The 17,594-nt window shown below is 52.4% G+C and overlaps 1 protein-coding gene across 14 annotated transcripts; it reads left to right on the top strand.

Annotated features, from left to right (window-relative positions):
• Nucleotides 1-1,538: 1,538 nt before the first annotated feature.
• On the top strand, nucleotides 1,539-17,387 carry ABCD4 (ATP binding cassette subfamily D member 4). 14 transcript variants are annotated; one of them, XM_045901225.3, is made up of 19 exons: nucleotides 1,539-1,696; nucleotides 4,997-5,115; nucleotides 5,265-5,392; nucleotides 6,528-6,667; nucleotides 7,869-7,985; nucleotides 8,348-8,473; nucleotides 9,077-9,127; nucleotides 10,554-10,648; nucleotides 10,905-11,026; nucleotides 11,126-11,217; nucleotides 11,388-11,477; nucleotides 13,158-13,366; nucleotides 13,562-13,653; nucleotides 14,168-14,204; nucleotides 14,603-14,652; nucleotides 15,468-15,520; nucleotides 15,822-15,898; nucleotides 16,554-16,669; nucleotides 16,846-17,387. In XM_045901225.3, the coding sequence occupies exons 1-19, from the start codon at nucleotides 1,659-1,661 to the stop codon at nucleotides 16,912-16,914; spliced, it is 1,821 nt and encodes a 606-aa protein (XP_045757181.1). In that variant the 5' UTR covers nucleotides 1,539-1,658; the 3' UTR covers nucleotides 16,915-17,387. The 14 variants fall into 14 exon arrangements, 11 of the variants coding, with proteins under 11 accessions (XP_045757181.1, XP_045757180.1, XP_064427420.1 ...); XR_008508158.2 differs by having other exon boundaries at nucleotides 13,158-13,653; nucleotides 15,842-15,898; nucleotides 16,846-16,867; XM_045901224.3 differs by having other exon boundaries at nucleotides 13,158-13,653.
• The last annotated feature ends 207 nt before the right edge of the window (nucleotides 17,388-17,594 follow it).

Raw genomic sequence — 17,594 nt, 5'->3', positions numbered from 1 at the left:
GTACAATATAATGATTCAACAATTCCATACATCACCTACTGCTCATCAGGACAAGTGCAGTCTTAATCCCCATCACCTATTTAATCCAAACCCCCACCCACCTCCCCTCTTGTAAACATCAGTTTGTTCTCTATAGTTAAGAGCCTGTTTCTTGATTTGCCTCCTTTTTTTTTCTTTGCTCTTTTGTTTTGTTTAAGTTACACATATGAGTGAAATCATATGGTATTTGTCTTTCTCGAGAACTGCTTGTTTTCTGAATAATTTCCCACCTCCCTTTGGGCACAGTAATCAGATAATAAGTATTGCATTCTCCAACATTTAACAAATGTTTACTAAGCACTTACTAAGTACTGTCAGTGTTTTAGGTACTGGGAATACAGCTATGAGCAAGGCAGAGTCCCTGCTCAAAGAAAGTTTAATCTCAGAGGGGAAGACAAACAATAATTAAGGAAACAAGATGGCTTCAGACAGTGATAATTATCACGGAGAAAATAAAAGTGGGGCACCTGGCTGGCTCAGTCAGCAGAGCATGCAACTCTATTTTTTATTTTTAAAGATTTTATTTATTTATCTGGGGGGGGGGACACTGGCGGTCGCCTGAGCAGGGGGGAGGGGCAGAGGGAGAGGGAGAAGGGGACTCCCCGCTGAGCAGGGAGCACAATGCAGTACTCCATCCCAGGCCCCTGGGATGGGGGGGGGGTGGTCAGGGGCAGACGCTTAACCCACTGAGCCACCCAGGTGCCGGAGCATGCAACTCTTGATCTTGGGGTCCTGAGCTCAAGCCCCACACTAGGTGTAGAGAGAAGGAAGGGAGGAAGGAAGGGAGGGAGGGAGGGGGGAAGGGGGAAGGGAGGGAGGGAGGGAGGAAGGAAGGGTAATACAATAGGAAATGATGGGGGCAAGATGGCATATTCTAGGTAGGCTGACCAGGTGACATTTGAACTAATTTTTTTTTTTAAGATTTTATTTATTTATTTGAGAGAGAGAATGAGAGAGAGCATGAGAGGGAAGAGGGTCAGAGGGAGAAGCCGACTCCCCACCGAGCAGGGAGCCCGATGCGGGACTCGATCCCGGGACTCCAGGATCATGACCTGAGCCGAAGGCAGTCGCCCAACCAACTGAGCCACCCAGGCGCCCCATTTGAACTAATTTTGAGAGCAAGCCATCCATGGGAAAGCTCCCAGCCAGGACAACTGCACTTGCAAAGACCCTGAGGTGGAAACAGTAGCCACTCAACGAAGACTTAAGGGGAGGGCGCCATCACTTACGCCATGGAAACAATCCGGAAGCATGATTTATGTTATTAAAAGATCACTCTGGCTTCTGTGGGAGAATGTATGAAATATCTATATTCCGAGTCTAAAATATTTGTCATAAAATAGTCACATTTTTCGGCTGTTCTTGTCAAATAGGAAACCTCCCAGATCCAGCAGGGGGCGCTGTAGGCGCCCGGTCGACAAATGTGACACTCAGCACTCTTTGGTTCTTTTCGAGGGCTGGGTCGCTTCCGGGAGCGGCCTCGTCGCCCGGCGCCTTCCTCTCTATCCGCCCCTCTCTGTGGTCACCGTGGGCCCGCCCTCTTAGGCTGACCTAGTGCTCCTTGGACTCTTCCCGCAGCCGACTCCGGGGTACGGGGCGAGGAGGGTGGAAGCCGGCACATGGCGGTCCCGGTGGCCGCGGCCGGGGCTGGCGCCAGGTGAGCAGGGCGGTGGGGAAGAGAGCCGGGCCTCTGGGTGCCCTCCCCGGGGCTGTGTGGCTTGAAGAGCCCCGGCCCCCGCGAAAGAGGAGCTCTGAAGGGGCGCCCACCCTCCCGCGATCCGAGGCAGCCTCCAGTACTCTGGCTGTGGGATCCCCCCCCCCGGAACTGGCTCCGCCCCCGCCCCCCCCCAAGAACTTCCAAGTGCACAGAATTGAGTTAATCGTCCTCAGTTCTTGGCACGCTGTGGTCCAGTGCAAGGCCCCTCTTGTGTTTTACTTTATTATGTTCCTTATTCTCAATCCCATTTCACCCCCCTTCTCAGGCCCCCACTCTGGTGTATTAAAAGAGTGTACAGCCCAGTTTACATAAGTCTTCGTATCTCTTACCTTGAAAGATAGTGGTTTTTGAATTCCTATAAATGACAATATGCTGTGATTTTTTTTGAAAAACCTTTTTACTCAACGTTGTGTTTTTGAGATCATACATTCAGTAGTAATCTAGTTTCTGAAGGCTGCATAATACCTACCCTGTGTACTTCGGACCGCATTTTACCTATATATTCCCCAAGTGATGGACACTTAGAATGCTTCCAGTTTTTAACCACCTCAAATATACTGGAACTTGTCTCCTTGTGAATATGGGTAATATTTTTCTGGATTACCCACCCCAGGGTAGGATGCTAGATCATAACTAATTCTGCGGAATTGTTTTCTGGAATGGGCACATGAGTTTATACTTCCCAACAGCATTGCATAAAGGTTCTGGCTTCCCCACATCCTTGGAATGTTTGGTATTGTTTGGTTTTCTGATGTTTATCAATCTGATGGGTTGGAAGGTGGCATCCCGTTGTGTTTTCATGTATTAAGCATTTGGGTTTCCCCTTTTCTGAATAGCCTACCTTTTCCCACTTTCTATGGATTTCCTATCTTCCTGACTTGCAGGAATTCCTTGTATGCTCTAGATTTTAATGTCTTGTTGGTTTTACACTCTTCACATACCTTCCACAGTTCTTTTAATTTAATCTATGGCACTGTATTGAGCAAAAATAAATTAAGTCCATTAGTTTTCCCCTTTATCAAAATTTGTGGGTTTGGGTCTTATTTGAGGAATATCTTCCCACTATATCTTCATTAAGATACTCTTCTTCCTTTTCTTCTATTAACTAAATAGAATTTCACATTAGATTTTTAATCCATTTGGAGTTTTAAATTTTTATCTAAGTGATTTGAGGTAATGACCTTAATTTTCCTTCACCATTTTCAGTTAATAACTAATGAATTAATAATTAAAAATTGGAGGGGCGCCTGGGTGGCTCAGTCGTTAAGCGTCCGCCTGCCTTCAGCTCAGGTCATGATCCCAGGGTCCTGGGATCGAGCCCCACAGAGCCCCACATCGGGCTCCCTGCTCTTTTTGGTCTCTGTCCCGTTGGTCTTTTTGTTTCTATATTAAAACACAGTTTTGGGGCACCTGGGTGGCTCAGTCGTTAAACATCTGCCTTCGGCTCAGGTCATGATCCCAGAGTCCTGGGATCAAGCCCGCATCAGGCTCCCTGCTCGACAGGAAGCCTCCTTCTCCTGCTCCCACTCCCCCTGCTTGTGTTCCCTCTCTTGCTGTGTCTCTCTCTCAAATAAATAAATAAAATCTTAAAAAAAATAAAATAAAACCACAGCCCTGCATTATGATTTGTCTTTTTTTTTTTTTTCTTAGAGAGAAGGGTGTGTGAGCACGCGCAAGTTTGGGTTAGAGGGAGAGGAAGAGAGAGAATTTTAAGCAGGCTCCATGCTCAGCACGGAGTCTGACACAGGACTCAGTCTCACGACTCTGAGATCAAGACCTGAGCCGAAATCAAGAGTCGGATGCCCAACCGACTGAGCCGCCCAGGCGCCCCTGATTTGTCTTAATAACTGATGGTTTGGGTCTCCAATTCCTCCTTTCCTATTTTTCACAGTTGCCCTCAGCTGTTCATGGGCCTTTATATTTCCACATAAAGTTCCTCAGAGAAGTTCTGCTTGTGATTGGTATTATATTGAATTTATAGACTACTTTTGTTAGAAATGAGGTCTTTATAATGTTAAGTCATGCCAGCTCTATTTAAGTCTTCTTTCACATCTATAATAGAGCTTTCGTTTTTCTTTTAAAATGTCTCATCCTGGGGCGACTGGCTCGCTCAGTCGGTAGAGCTTGCAACTCTTGATCTTGGGGTTGTAAGTTTGAACCCCATGATGGGTGGAGAGATTACTTAAAAATAAAATCTTTTGGGGTGCCTCGGTGGCAGTCTAGGGTCGTAGTGCCACAGGTTAAATTTAGGGGCGCATATTTAGGCACCCCTAAAAATAAAATCTTAAAAATGTGGAACACCTGGGTGGTTCAGTCAGTTAAGCCTCCGACTCTTGATCTCAGCTCAGGTCTCGATCTCAGGGCTGTGAGCTCAAGCCCCACATTGGGCTCTATGCTGGGCTTGGGGGCTTACTTAAAAAAAAAAAATGTCTTATACATTCTTTTTAAAAGTTAATTCCTGGATGTTTTACAGTTTTGTTTTTTAAGATTTTATTTATTTATTCATAAGAGACAGAGAGAGAGAAGCAGAGGGAGAAGCAGGCTTCCCGCTGAGCGGGGAGTCCGATGCAGGACTCAATCCCAGGACCCCGGGATCACAACCCGAGCTGAAGGCAGACGCTCAGTCATCTGAGCCACCCAGGCGCCCATGTTTTACAGTTGTTTTAGTGCTTTTCTTTTGTCAGTGACCTCTTATTTTCTTTATATTTTCCAGTTGGTTATTGTTGGTATAGAACACTGTTGATATTTGTATGTTAACCCTATATCTAGCTGAACTCCTTTTATTTCCAGCATTTGTCTATTGATTTGCTGTTTGCTGTGTAAATGATCACATTATCTGCAAATAAAGACAATTTAATCTCTTCCCTTTTAATTCCTTTACCTCATTTATTTTTCTTGCTTTATTGATTTAGCCAAGACGTTAAAATCCTTGATGGGCTTTCTTGTCATGTTTGTGACCATAAAGAGGATGTGGCTAAAGTTTCTTGATTAACTATGGGTTTTTTTGTTTTGTTTTGCTGTAAATTTTTGGTAAATCACCTTTTATAGCATTTCCCAGCTTAAAGAAATTCCTTTCTCTCCCGGTCTGTTCCCAGCCTACTGCCTTCAGCATCGGTAAGCCATTCTTCCTGCATGGCCTGGACCCCTCCCCAGAACAGTGTAGATCAACTTGGTAACTGCTCTGTAAGGCTTAACTGCCCTCTCAGGGTTCTCTCGACTTCTCCTGCATCTCTTCTTCAGGCCCAGGTTAGATCTGCAATTTCTCCAGCGGTTCCTGCAGATACAGAAGGTTTTGTTTCCCTCCTGGTCATCACAGAATGCCTTGATGTTCCTGACCCTGTTGTGTGTCGCCCTACTGAGTGAGTGAGTGAGCCCAGGCTACAGGGGGAGGGCAGCCTTGGTTTGGGGTCCCTTCTGTCTGGGGAGTTGATAAGGCAAGGACTCAAGGGGAAGACTCCTTGTTTTCTCTCCCTTCACCACTGACTTCGGACCCCTCTCCCCACCCCAGAACAACTGGTGATCTACCAGGTTGGCTTGATCCCCAGTCAGTACTATGGGGTCCTGGGAAACAAAGACTTGGATGGGTTTAAGACCCTGACATTCCTGGCTGTGGTGCTCATCGTTCTCAACTCCATGGTAAGGTCTCCCTGTGTTTCTCTTCCTCTCCAGCCTAGTGTAAGCACAGTGCCCACTGGGACTTAGCCACCAGGAAGCAGGAATCGAGCTGTGGGTGTGTGTTCCCTCCCTTTCTTGGAACTGGAGGTCAGAAGGGCATTGATCTTGTTATTGGGCCCAATCCCTGGGATGTTTCAGGCTCCCAGGACTTGGCCATGAGGTTCTGGTTTAAGTCAATGTTTAGCAGAAATGATCTTGTCCCTTCCATTCCCATTACTCTTGCTTCAGGGAACTCCCAAGCATTTGAAAACTGGGATCAGCAGCCAGGGGGCTATTGCTTCTCTGTGGGGCCGGTTCAGCCTGGCACTGTGTCACACCTCTCAGCCTTTGCACCTGCTCCTTTCCTGCAGAATGGCTTCCTTCCCCACCCTGGTTCACTTGGTTAATGCCTGCTTACATTTCAAGTTCTGCTGTTGTCACTTTCTTCAAGTCCTCCTTAACCTTCTTCATGTTTCCTCCACCAAACTCTGCCCTCCTCTCTGCTTAACTAATACTTTGAGTTAACCTCTGCTGTAACACTCCTCACGCCCTTGTAATTGTTGCCTTGTTAGACCGAGCTCATTGTCACTGCCTTGGACTTAGCATGTAGGTGCTCCATCAGTGGTGAACAATGAGTCAGGCCTCCGCTGGGACTCAAGCCTAATGCTCTGCCTGCCTGTATGGCCTGTTTTCTTGGGGACTCCCCTTCTCATCACACTTGGGCACTTTGGATGGGTCTTCTGGTGGTAAACACCTATGTATACAGAACTCTGTTCCAAGTTAGGGGGAACAGAAAAGTGAGAACATAAATGGCATAGAAGATATCATCCCCAATCTCCGGAAGCTCACCTGCTCTCAGGATAAGACAGTACAAAATAAAGGGGCCAGAGGCCTGTGCTTGGTGACAGAATGAGCATGGCGGGGAGGGAGGGAGGGAGGGAGGGAAGAATCCCCTGACTTGACACTTTAACCCAGAAGTGCTGAGTGGACAGAGACTTAAGCGGAGTGGGCTGGGACCAGTCAGCAGATGCACTCTGCCAGCCCTGAGCTCCTTGCTGAGATGTGCAGAAACCATCTCTCCCTCTCCCTCACTTCCTCTCGCTTCCCCACTGCACAGCTGAAGAGCTTTGACCAGTTCACCTGCAACCTGCTGTATGTGAGCTGGAGAAAGGACCTCACCGAGCACCTTCACCGCTTCTACTTCCAAGGCCGCGTGTACTACACCCTTAACGTGTTGCGGGATGACGTCGATAACCCGTAGGCGCCTCCTCTCTGTCCTCCCCACCTTCTGCAGGGTTCTGTCAGTCTGGTTCGGCCCTGGAGAGTCCCTGCGGTGGGCCCTTTGAGATCATCCACAGTTCTCTGCAAATGTTGATAAGCGCCATAGGAGAAGGGGACTCCGTGGAGGAACCCCCGAGCAGCTGCGGGGCTGAGAATAGGGCACTAAAAGATAGGAGTGGTTCCCTTTTGTCCATTTTATATCCTGTGCTTCCCAACCAGGCACCCTCTGAAGAAAGTGTCCTTGCTCGCAAACCAGCTCTTGGATTTTCAGCAGTAAAAAATTATTGCTGCCCAGGACTCAGTGTAAGATTCAGATCTTCATTCTGTCACCTCCCAGTTGACAAGCCTTCGTTCACTGAGCCTCAGGTTCCCTTTCTGGAAAATGGGGATGATAGTTCCTATCTCAGTATCTCAAAGGATATTCATGCAATGCACATGTGCGGTGCCTGGCACATAGCAAGTGTCCCAGTGTGAGTTAGCGCTGGTTATTTTATAGGTGAGGAAACTGAGGCCCAGAGAATGCAAGTGACTTGTCCAAAGTCATGTCTCTCATTGGAAATGGGAGTCAGTGTGGCCCCAGTAGTGCAGTGGGACATATGGGGTCTCTCCTCACACTCATTCCCTCTCCACTCACCACCCCCACGCACTTTTTTGCCTACGGTGACCTTTTGTCAGCTCAAGCTGAGCTTTGTGGCAAAGATTCTTGGGATTCCTGTTGCCTCTTATCTTCTAGGCTTCTCCATGACTCAACCCATATGAAGCTTCTGCAGCCAGATAGCTAAAATGGGGGCAGGCTCAGGTTCGCAGAAGAGATTGGGAGGAGCCAGAGAGAGGGCATAGCTTTCTGGCCCATCCAGAAACTCAGCTCTTCTACCCTCGGGTTGTTCTCTGGTGCTACTTAGAACTGGCTCAGGACCCCTGGGTACTGGCCCTTTGATTTGCTACTTTTCCAGAGGGGTAAACTGAGGCACCCTAAGAAGCAACTCTTTAGAACCCTGTTTAAAGGTCCTAAAGGTCTTAGTGCCTCTAGGAAAAGCAGCGCTTATCAGGGTCCATCTTCCCCCGGGGTCGTGGCTAACAGTGCTGAAAGGCAAGGTCAGAGTAAGAGGTAACCTCTCAGCTCGCTCCACCCTTCGCACCCCGCTCCCTGCTCCAGTTGCTCTGTTGTTGGCTCCAGGGACCAACGCATCAGCCAGGATGTGGAACGATTCTGCCGACAGCTCAGCAGCATGGCCAGCAAGCTGATCATCTCCCCCTTCACCCTCATCTACTACACCTACCAGTGCTTCCAAAGGTGAAGCCTCTCCTCCCCCATCCCACCCCCCAGGTGTTTCCCCCCAAGGTCCCTCACTTACACGAGCTCCCCTAGGTCAGGGTCCAGAAGAGGCTGGTCTTCCTCCCTCCTGCCTGCAGCCCAGGAAGGCTTCCTGTGTCCTGTGCTCGGGCCCCTGCCCTTTGGACATGTGGCGTTTCAGTGTCACAGGGGTCCTGGTATCTGACAACCTGGACCAGGTGCCTGCTGCCCCCACAAAGGAGCAGAGGTCCCACAGGACTGCTGGCTGAGATTGGACGAGGGCTGCTTGAAAGAGCAAGAAGCAGGGCTGAGGCCTGCGGGGATATGTGACACCCCCCACCCTCCCTCTCTCTGCTTTCCAGCACGGGCTGGCTTGGGCCTGCGAGCATCTTCGGGTATTTCATCCTGGGAACCCTTGTGAACAAAATGTTGATGGGGCCCATTGTGGCAAAGCTGGTGCAGCAGGAGAAGCTGGAGGGGGATTTCAGGTATGTCTCCCTTGCGTGAGGTTTCTGGGCCGAGCATAATGGTTAAGGAATGGGATCTCGAGTGAGACAGCCTCATTCGAGTCCCAGCCTGTGCTAGTTAATAGCCATGTGCTCTTGGGTGAGGTCTTGAACCTCCCTAAACTTCAGTTTTCCCATCTCTAAAATGGGGATGGTACTGTTGCCTGCAGAGGGGATTGTGAGGAGCATTATTGAGATTCTAGGTGAGAAGCAGCGAGAACGGTGTCTGGTTGGCCATCATCATCCCTTGGTCTTCTCATGTGCTTCTGTTCCAACCTTCCTGTTTTGGCTCAGCCAATAGATCCAGCCCCTGCACTGTGCTGCTTGGCCTCCTACTTCAGGTTGGGCCCTGGAAGGAGGTGGTGTGGGCAGGAATGCACCTGTCCTCTGGGGAGGTGAGGGGTCGTCCTGTCTGCAGGGCTCCTGCCACCCCACCCAGGCCCTGTGACAGCTCAGGGAAGGGCTGGGCCTTTTGAGGTGGAGCCAGGTTCCTCTTCATCTGGAGATCTTCCTGGTCCAGGCTAGAGAAAGGAGAAGGGCCAGTACTGCCCGTTGTCAACACACATTTGCCTTTGGTCTGCCCAGGTTCAAGCACATGCAGATCCGGGTGAATGCTGAGCCTGCTGCTTTTTTCAGGTGAGTCAGGTGGGGATCGTTTCCTTCTGCCTCATCAGAGCTGATAGTGGAGATGGCAGAAAAGGAAAGACGAATTGTACGGCCTGCCCACCATCACCGAACCCTGGGGCTGAGCATCCTTACACTTGGCTATGACCCTCACCCCATGTCTCTCACTGTCCTAGTTTGCCTCATCCTTAGGTCCAGGGATTTGCTTCTGAAGCTGGTTGTTCCTTCTAGTGACCCAGCAGGGGGCCTAAATTTGTTCCAAGAATGAAACGAGTGAATGATTCTCGTCTTGGTGAGGACTATAAGCCATTGCCTCTGCCTGTTTTTCCATCTACAAGATGGCTTTCTGCCAGTGCCTGATGGCCGGTCAAAGTCTCCAAGACTGATCCTTTGTCTCTGTAGGATGGGAGGGAAAGGAGGCCTCAGGAGATCAGGAGACCTGCTCCCCACAAACACTGTCCAAGTAGAACAAAGTGTCTGATCTCCTGATAGCAACATTGTGAAATCTCCTGCCTTCCCTCAGGGTCAGGATAGGTCCCTGGGCCCTGCCTTCTGTGGGACCTCTGGAGTCATTGTTTGGCCCCAGAGAGAGAACTCAGGCCCCAGAGGTGTGTGTTTAAGGAGTGGAAGCTGCTCTTGGGTCACCTGGCTCTAATAACCCTGGGACCTTTGCACTTGTCTGTCTTTGCTGCATTTTGCAGCTCCCACCACTTGAGGGCGCCAAGAATACTAGGAATCTATGAGGTGGGGTCTGGTGTGGCGGTAGGGCTGGGCCTGTGCTAAGTGCTTTTGGATTCTGCAGCCTCTCGTGAAGTTCTGGGCTCTGGGGAAAGCAGGTTTGTTCTTGGAGCTCCAGATGCGTTCTTTCCTGGCTTCTCTGTCCCTCTAACACTTTCCATGTGCCAGGGGAAGAATGCAGTGCATCTGCCTGCCCCCCTAAACTGGGAGCTCAAGGACAGGGACTATTTTATCCCCTTGTTTATCTCACTGGCTAACCAGCACAGAGCCTGCCACCGAGCACCTGCTCTGTGTATAGTCGCTTAATAATAACAGCTGTTATTTTTTAAGGGTCCCTCTTTTGCCTGGCACTTTCTGTTTAGAAATTCTCTAACTTATTTTGTAGGTCTGATTAGCCCCATTTTACCGAGGAAGACACTGAGACTCTGAGGCTTAAGTAACATTAGTCACCCAGCTAGTAATTGGCCAGAGCCAGGATTTGAGCCAGATCTGCCCAATCTAGAGTTCATGTTCTCTCCCCAGACGATACTGTGCTGAGTAAATGAAGCAGTGAATGGATGCTAGTGGCAGAAAGGGTCTGAGATGAAGACCATTTGGATATAGGCTTGGTCCCCAAAGGAGAGTGTGATGAGGGCTAGAGGGTCCCCCGGCCCGGCTGAGGCTTTCCAGGCTCCATCAACATCCCAACCTTTCTCGTCAGAGCTGGGCACGTGGAGCATGTGAGGACAGACCGCAGGCTGCAGAGACTCCTTCAGACCCAGAGGGAGCTGATGTCCAAGGAGCTCTGGCTGTACCGTAGGTGGAGGGAGCCCGGGGAGGCGGGAACCCCGGGAGCGGGATCGTCTCCTTCCCTCCCCGAACCTCCTTCTCTCTGCACTAGTCAGTTTGCCGTGATGAAGGAATTCACCATGGGGAGCCACTGTCTTTGCCTCGAGTGTCCTCGGGAGAATAAGGCTCTGGGGAATAGCTTGGTCCTACTTGGCGTCCTCTTCCCTCAGAGCACATCGGTGCTTCCTGGGTCTCTTACCCTCGGTGTTTCTGCCTTCTGCAGTCGGTGTCAACACATTCGACTATCTGGGCAGCATCCTGAGTTATGTTGTGATCGCCATCCCTATTTTCAGTGGTGTCTATGGAGACCTGAGCCCCACAGAGCTCAGCACTCTGGTCAGCAAGGTGAGGCTCCCTCCTGGTGACCCCTCATGCCGTCCCCTCTGCCCTCGGCCCGGCGCCTCGGAGTCCGGGCCGGGGCTCACTGCTCGCTGTCCCGTGCAGAATGCCTTTGTGTGCATTTACCTCATCAGCTGCTTCACCGGCCTCATCGACCTCTCCGGCACGTTCTCAGATGTGGCTGGTTACACACACAGGTGAGGCTGCGTCCTGCCCCTCCAGGTCCTGAGCAAAGCGGGTGCCGCTGGGAGAAGTAGCCAAATGAAAAAAGGAACAGAAAAGCCATATGGCAGTGGGTGTGAGAGAGAAGGAGGAATGCGTTCACCTGGGCCCCCAGGCCCACCTCAGGTTTTCACTTCTTGCCCAGAATCGGGGAACTTCAGGAGACCCTGCTGGACATGTCCCTGAAGTCGCGGGGTGGCGAGGTCCTGGACGAGAGCGAGTGGGACGTGGACAGGTGGGTGCTGGGCTGGCAGGGCAGTGCCATGGTGGGCGTGCCCAGCGGGTGGCAGAGTTGTGCAGAGCAGATGCCAGGCCTCTCTGCCTGGTGCCGGGCACACCACAGGTGTTCCCAGGCAGGGGTGCTGTTCTGGCATCTGTTGTCACCTACACCTTCCCCCAGCTGCGGGAAGCACGGTGCCCACTCCTGCCTGGGCCCGAGATGACAAATCAGAAATCTGAGCAGTCTGCCTCCCACTGAGCCCTGCCGCCTGCCCCTTTCCTCGGGGCCTGCCTGTTCTCTGTTCCCCAGGCCTCGCTAACCCTCACACGTGGCTTTACTCGTGTCTCCTGTGTTTGTTTGTTTGTTTGTTTAATTATATTTATTTATTTGAGAGAGAGAACACGAGTGGAGGGGCGTGGCAGAGGCAGAGGGAGAAGCAGGCTCTTCGCTGAGCAGGGAGCCCGATGCGGGGCTCGATCCCAGGACCCTGAGACCGTGACCTGAGCTGAAGGCAGACACTCAACGGACTGAGCCACCCAGGCGTCCCTTTACTCATGTCTCCTTGCATGAGTTGTGATGTTTCTGGCCTTTCTGTGCACTGAGGATTGGTTTCATGTCCTCACTTTCTTGGGCTAATTACTCAACTGTTCTGTGTCTCTGTTTCTTCATCGCTGTGAGGGGAACGGTAATGGAACCTTCCTCTTAGGATGGTTGTGAGGATTAGCTGTCACAGTCTGTGGAAAGTGCTTGGACAGGGGCCACAGAGTAAGCTTTCAAAAATGGAAACAGCCTGTGTTCCAGGGCCTACACACAACTCCCTTCTGAGGGACTAAAGCCTTAACTGTTGCCCCCGTTCAGAATTCAGCCTTTGTGCAGCTGTGGGCCTGGGGCTGGGGAGATGGTGCGGCGACCGTAGGAGACCAGAGGTGCTGTTCTCCGGGGGAAAGGGGCGTCTGTGCCAGAGCCAGAAACTCCAGGTCCCTTTCCGACCACCACGCCCATCCTGTCACAGGCCCTGCTCACACGCGCTGTGCACACCCACCAGGGTTAAGGTTAGACAGCTTCAGCTCCGTGACCCTGAGGGAGTTACTGAGCCGCCTGACTTGGTTTCCCCCTCTGCCAAGTAGGGATGATGTTTGTGATCCGTTGGTGTTAAAGCTGATCAAGATCAGTCACGGCGGGGCTTTGCACAGCCTGGCACAAAGTAGGTGCCCTCGGCCCTACCTCTGTGTTCGTGTGCCCGAGCTGCCGTAACAAAATACCACAGACTGGGTTGCTTATCCAAGACATTTATTTTCTCACAGTTCTGGAGGCTGGAAGTCCAAGATCAAGGGTTGGTTTCTCCTGAGGCCTCTCTCCTTGGCTTGCAGATGGCCGTCTTTCTCCGTGTCCTTTTCTAGCCTCTTCTCTGTGGAGGAGCATCCCTGGTGTCTCTCCCTCTTCTTAGAAGGCCGTCAGCCATATTGGATTAGAGCTCTCCCCTGATGGCCTCATTTTAATGCCATCATTTCTTTAAATACTTTCTCTTCAAATGCAGTTACATTCTGAGGTACTAGGGGTTGAGACTTCAGCCTGTTATTTTGAGAACACAGTTTAGCCCATAACCCCCCTGTCCAGAGGTGAGGCCCCCGAGAAGAAGACCCTGCCCCCCAGTGGTACTGACGCTTCTTCTCTCCCCTCATCTTCTGACCGCAGGGCCCCAGAGTGGCCGGTCGCAGAGCCAACAGACACAGCTTTTCTCCTTGAGCGGGTCTCCATCTGTGCCCCCTCCTCTAATAAACCCTTAATCAGGGATCTGAGCCTGAGGATCTCTGAGGGGCAGAGCCTGCTCATCACAGGCAACACGGGCACGGGCAAGACGTCATTGCTCCGGGTTCTCGGCGGCCTCTGGGCAAGCACACGGGGTGAGAGCCAGCCCTCCCTGCCTCTGAGCCAGCCTTGGGCCGGTGGGATGCGTGTGCGCGCGTGCAGGTGTGTGCATGTGCGCACATGTGCGTGCGTGTGTGTAAAAGTCCAGGCCTTTTTGTTGGGGAGAGGAAATGAGAGGCACTTACTTTGTCTGGGAGATCTCAAAATGGAGGTTTCTGTGGGCCCTGCAGGCTCAGTGCAGATGCTGACAGACTTTGGACCCCATGGGGTGCTGTTCCTGCCACAAAAGCCATTCTTCACGGATGGGACCCTTCGGGAGCAGGTCAGCCTGGGGCCCGCACCTACCTCTGGCTACCGGAGACCTCTGGCAGTCTGACAGGTTTCAGCTCTAGAAAGTTATGGGGCAGAAGGTGGGGTAGTAAATGGCTCCTGCCCAGGAACTCCCTGGTTCTACGAACATTTTACTCACTTCCGTGGATTGGGCCATGTAGTTAGAGCAGCTCCTGGGGGCAGGTTAACCTGTGGGGGCCGAAACCAAATACCACATATATTTGTTGGCCGCCAAGGTTGGATTCTGGACGCTGTGTCCTTAGGAGGCTCACAGACTCTTTCCCCTCAGACACACATCTGACGTTTGCAGTGACCCTGTCCCACTGTCTGCTGTCCCCGGCTCTCCCACTGGACCCTTGGCCGGGCTGGTCCTTACCATCCTCAGGTGGAGAGGAGCCTGGCCTCTGGCAGTTCCTGGGACTGTATCCTCCTGGGGAGGATAGGCTTTGTGCAGCACTGCCTCTCATTGGCCCTCATCTTGGGCCTGTGTGGTTTTGTTTTATCAGGTGATATATCCCCTGAAGGAAATCTACCCGGACTCAGGTGAGCTGGGCCTCCTTGGGGCATGTCCTCCCATCTAAATTGCCCCTGCTCTGCCTGATTAGGGCCTCGCCAGTGCCTTTTGGCAGAGGTTCCAGCAAGGCTGCTGGTTTGAGGGAGTTTTCTTCTCCTTCAAGTGTTTACTATTTTGGGGTCTGTACCCTGACCTCGTCTTGTTCTGTCTTCCCCTCCTTGAGGAGAGACCCCCATTGGAGGAAGGGAAGGGACTGCTTCCTTCGCCTGGCCCTTCCTTTGTGTATTAAGTGCTGTAACCCTGTCACTGCAGAGCTTTAGCCCAGATTCTGGCACCCCCCCAGCCCTACCCCCTTCCACGATGTACCCCCTCTCTTCTGGCTGCCCAGAGGAACGGACTTCTTGAAGAAGGCTTGTCTGTTTTGCAGGTTCTACTGATGATGAGAGGATCATGAGGTTCCTGGAGCTGGCAGGCCTGGTGAGTGTGGGCAGGGACGCTGAGGCCCAGGCCCACCTGGTAGCACTGACCACAAGGGCTGGTCCAGCAGAGCCGGCATAGCGCCCGGGGCCCAGGACCGGAAGTGGGAGCCTGGACCGCGGGAGTGGGAGTAGAAAGTGGTGAGGGGAGCGGTTGGCCAGGTGCAGGCAACCAGGGGGTGCATTCTTTTTTTTTTTTTTTTTTAAGATTTTATTTATTTATTTGAGAGAGAGAGAATGAGAGAGAGCACGAGAGGGAGGAGGGTCAGAGGGAGAAGCGGACTCCCCGCCGAGCAGGGAGCCCGATGCGGGACTCGATCCAGGGACTCCAGGATCATGACCTGAGCCGAAGGCAGTCGCTTAACCAACTGAGCCACCCAGGCGCCCCAGGGGGTGCATTCTCTGCATCGACTTTTTTTTTTTTTTAATTATTTATTTATTTATTAGAAAGTGATCAGGAGAGAAACAGCATGAGAGGGGAGAGGGTCAGAGGGAGAAGCAGGCTCCCCGCTGAGCCGGGAGCCCGATGTGGGACTCGATCCCAGGACCCTGGGATCATGACCTGAGCTGAAGGCAGTCGCTTAACCAACTGAGCCACCCAGGCGCCCTCTGCATCGACTTTTAAAATGATAATAAAACTAAGTCTGCTTAGGAGATGCAAACAGTATAGTTGATAGGATAGTCCCCCCTGCGGGGCACGGGTCGCTCCCACAGCCCCTGCCAGGGCTGTAGCTGCCTCAGAGGTGTGTGTGGAGGGGTGGCAGGAAGCAGGGATGGGCCCTCTCACAGACAGCATTCCCTCTGGGTGTGTTACAGTCCAGTTTGGTGACCAGGACAGAGGGTCTGGACCAGCAAGTTGATTGGAACTGGTAAGAAGGGAGCCGGGTGCTCCAGAGCCAGCTCCCCCCCCAACACACAGTGGGTTCCAGGTGTTTTTACTGGCCCATCAGGGGCATGTTCATGCCCTCGGGAGCAGCGTTTTGGCCTCACCTCATGTGGGCAGCCCATCTCATGATGGGCTGGACTGTGGTTGAAAGGGGAGGGTGATGTCAGTCTGTCCCGGGACCAGCCTCTCTGCCCCAAGAACCTCTTCTTGCTTAGACCCCATTCTATACAAAAGCCAAGCCATATCCTCCTTCCTCTAGCGGTCCTTTCACTCCCATTCCTCAGGTATGATGTTCTGTCCCCAGGAGAGATGCAGAGGCTCTCCTTTGCCCGGCTCTTCTACCTGCAGCCAAAGTATGCAGGTGAGGTCTGCCCCGGCAGTGCGCATGCCCGGTACTGTGTGCTCACGGGGGGGTGTGTGTGTGTGTGCCACGTGTAACCACGGGGGCGTTCAGACACGGAGGAGAGCACCCCTGTGCGTGGCCGGGCATCTCTGTCCCTGCAGGGGAGGATGCCAGGGCTCTACCCTTGCGGCAGCAAGGTTGGCATCCCCAGATCAGCTCGGGATGTGTTACACCACGCATTCTGGAGCATTCTGCCATGGCAGCAGCTGGAGCCAGCCTAAAAAGCTTGCGATTTTATGCTCCTGAGCCTCTGCTGTCAATAAGCGGGCAACACCCCCAGCTGTGCCTGGCGGAGGGATGGCAGGTGTGAACTTCAGGGACTGGCGTCCTTGGGGGAACTAAGAAGCGCTGGTTTGAGCGCTTCTAGGAAGTGCTGGTGCTTACTCTAGGAAGCCGGAGGATTTCATCCTGCCGCTGGTAGAAGGCTTCCCAGGTGGAGCCTCGCCCTCTGCTCTTTTGGCCTGCTCTTCCTGTGGCAGGGCTCCTGTAAGCCAGAGCCGCTTCCAGCCAGCCTTGCCCTGGGTCCCAGGCAGACAGAGGTGAGCGTGGTTTGGAGAGGCAGAAGTGGGCCAGGGGCAGGAGCCAATCTCTTCCCGCCGGATTCTGTCCTCAGTGCTTGATGAAGCCACCAGTGCCCTGACCGAGGAGGTGGAGAGCGAGCTCTACCGCATTGGCCAGCAGCTGGGCATGACGTTCATCAGCGTGGGACACCGACATAGCCTCGAGAGGGTACCCAAGCTCGTAGAGATGGCCTGAGGAGGAGGAAGAGCCCAGAGGCTGGGCCTGACGAGAGCCAGGGGCCCTTCAAAATGGGGACTGGGGGTGGCGGAGAGGGCAGGGGAGGGATGGCCTCCCGTTGGCTATGGCCAGCGTGGCCTGATCTGCGTCGTGCTGGTCTCTTGCAGTTTCACTCCTTGGTTCTGAAACTCTGCGGAGAAGGAAGATGGGAACTGACCAGAATCAAAGTGGAGTGAAGCCAAGGGTGTGGCTGGCCCCTGGAAGAAGTGCCCAGCTCGGGGCAGATCGGCATTCTCCCGGAGAGACCGGGGGACGGGGGGGCCTGTGAGGCACGGGAGATCCCTGGCTCGCCTCCCAGGCCCTGTGCAGGGGGCACTGGCAGCAGGGGGGGCCCGGCCGGGGTGCAGCTCGCTGCGGGGCACCCAGTCCCGCCAGGGCGCCTCCTGCCGCCTCAGCCAGAGCTCCCTGCACTCGGGGTGCCGATTGCTTACAAACAGCCTCAGATCGTGTTTTCTAAAGAAAAACCTGAAAGTGTGGGATCTGTGAGAAATGTAGGGTCATTGTGGAGAGAATATTGGGCTTAAAGTCACGCAATCCAGAAATCTTTTAAATCCATTGAATTTTGTAGCCATAGATTTTTTAACTTTAATCGACAAATATTTAACTTTTATAACTTTTTTAAAAAGATAAACATTTCTTACAAATTGCAGCCTTCTTTCTTTCTTTTTCTTTTCCACTGTAAGGTGACCTTTTAAATTGAATCCACAGACTTGTATTTGGGAGCCTGGGAGGAAGGGAGATGCACTCTCCATTGTACTGGAAACTTCTGCGCCTGGTTTTTCACTTCACTCCACACCTGCGCTTTCCCTTTGCCCGTTGTACCTGAGTCACTAACCTCTAGGGCCCTTCTGTTTTT

Source organism: Mirounga angustirostris, unplaced genomic scaffold (genome assembly GCF_029215605.1).
Source record: "Mirounga angustirostris isolate CCGP_5_RB_7025 unplaced genomic scaffold, mMirAng1.0.hap1 SCAF_9, whole genome shotgun sequence".
NCBI classification, from domain to species: domain Eukaryota; kingdom Metazoa; phylum Chordata; class Mammalia; order Carnivora; family Phocidae; genus Mirounga; species Mirounga angustirostris.
This window is presented reverse-complemented; position numbering and strand designations above follow the sequence as displayed.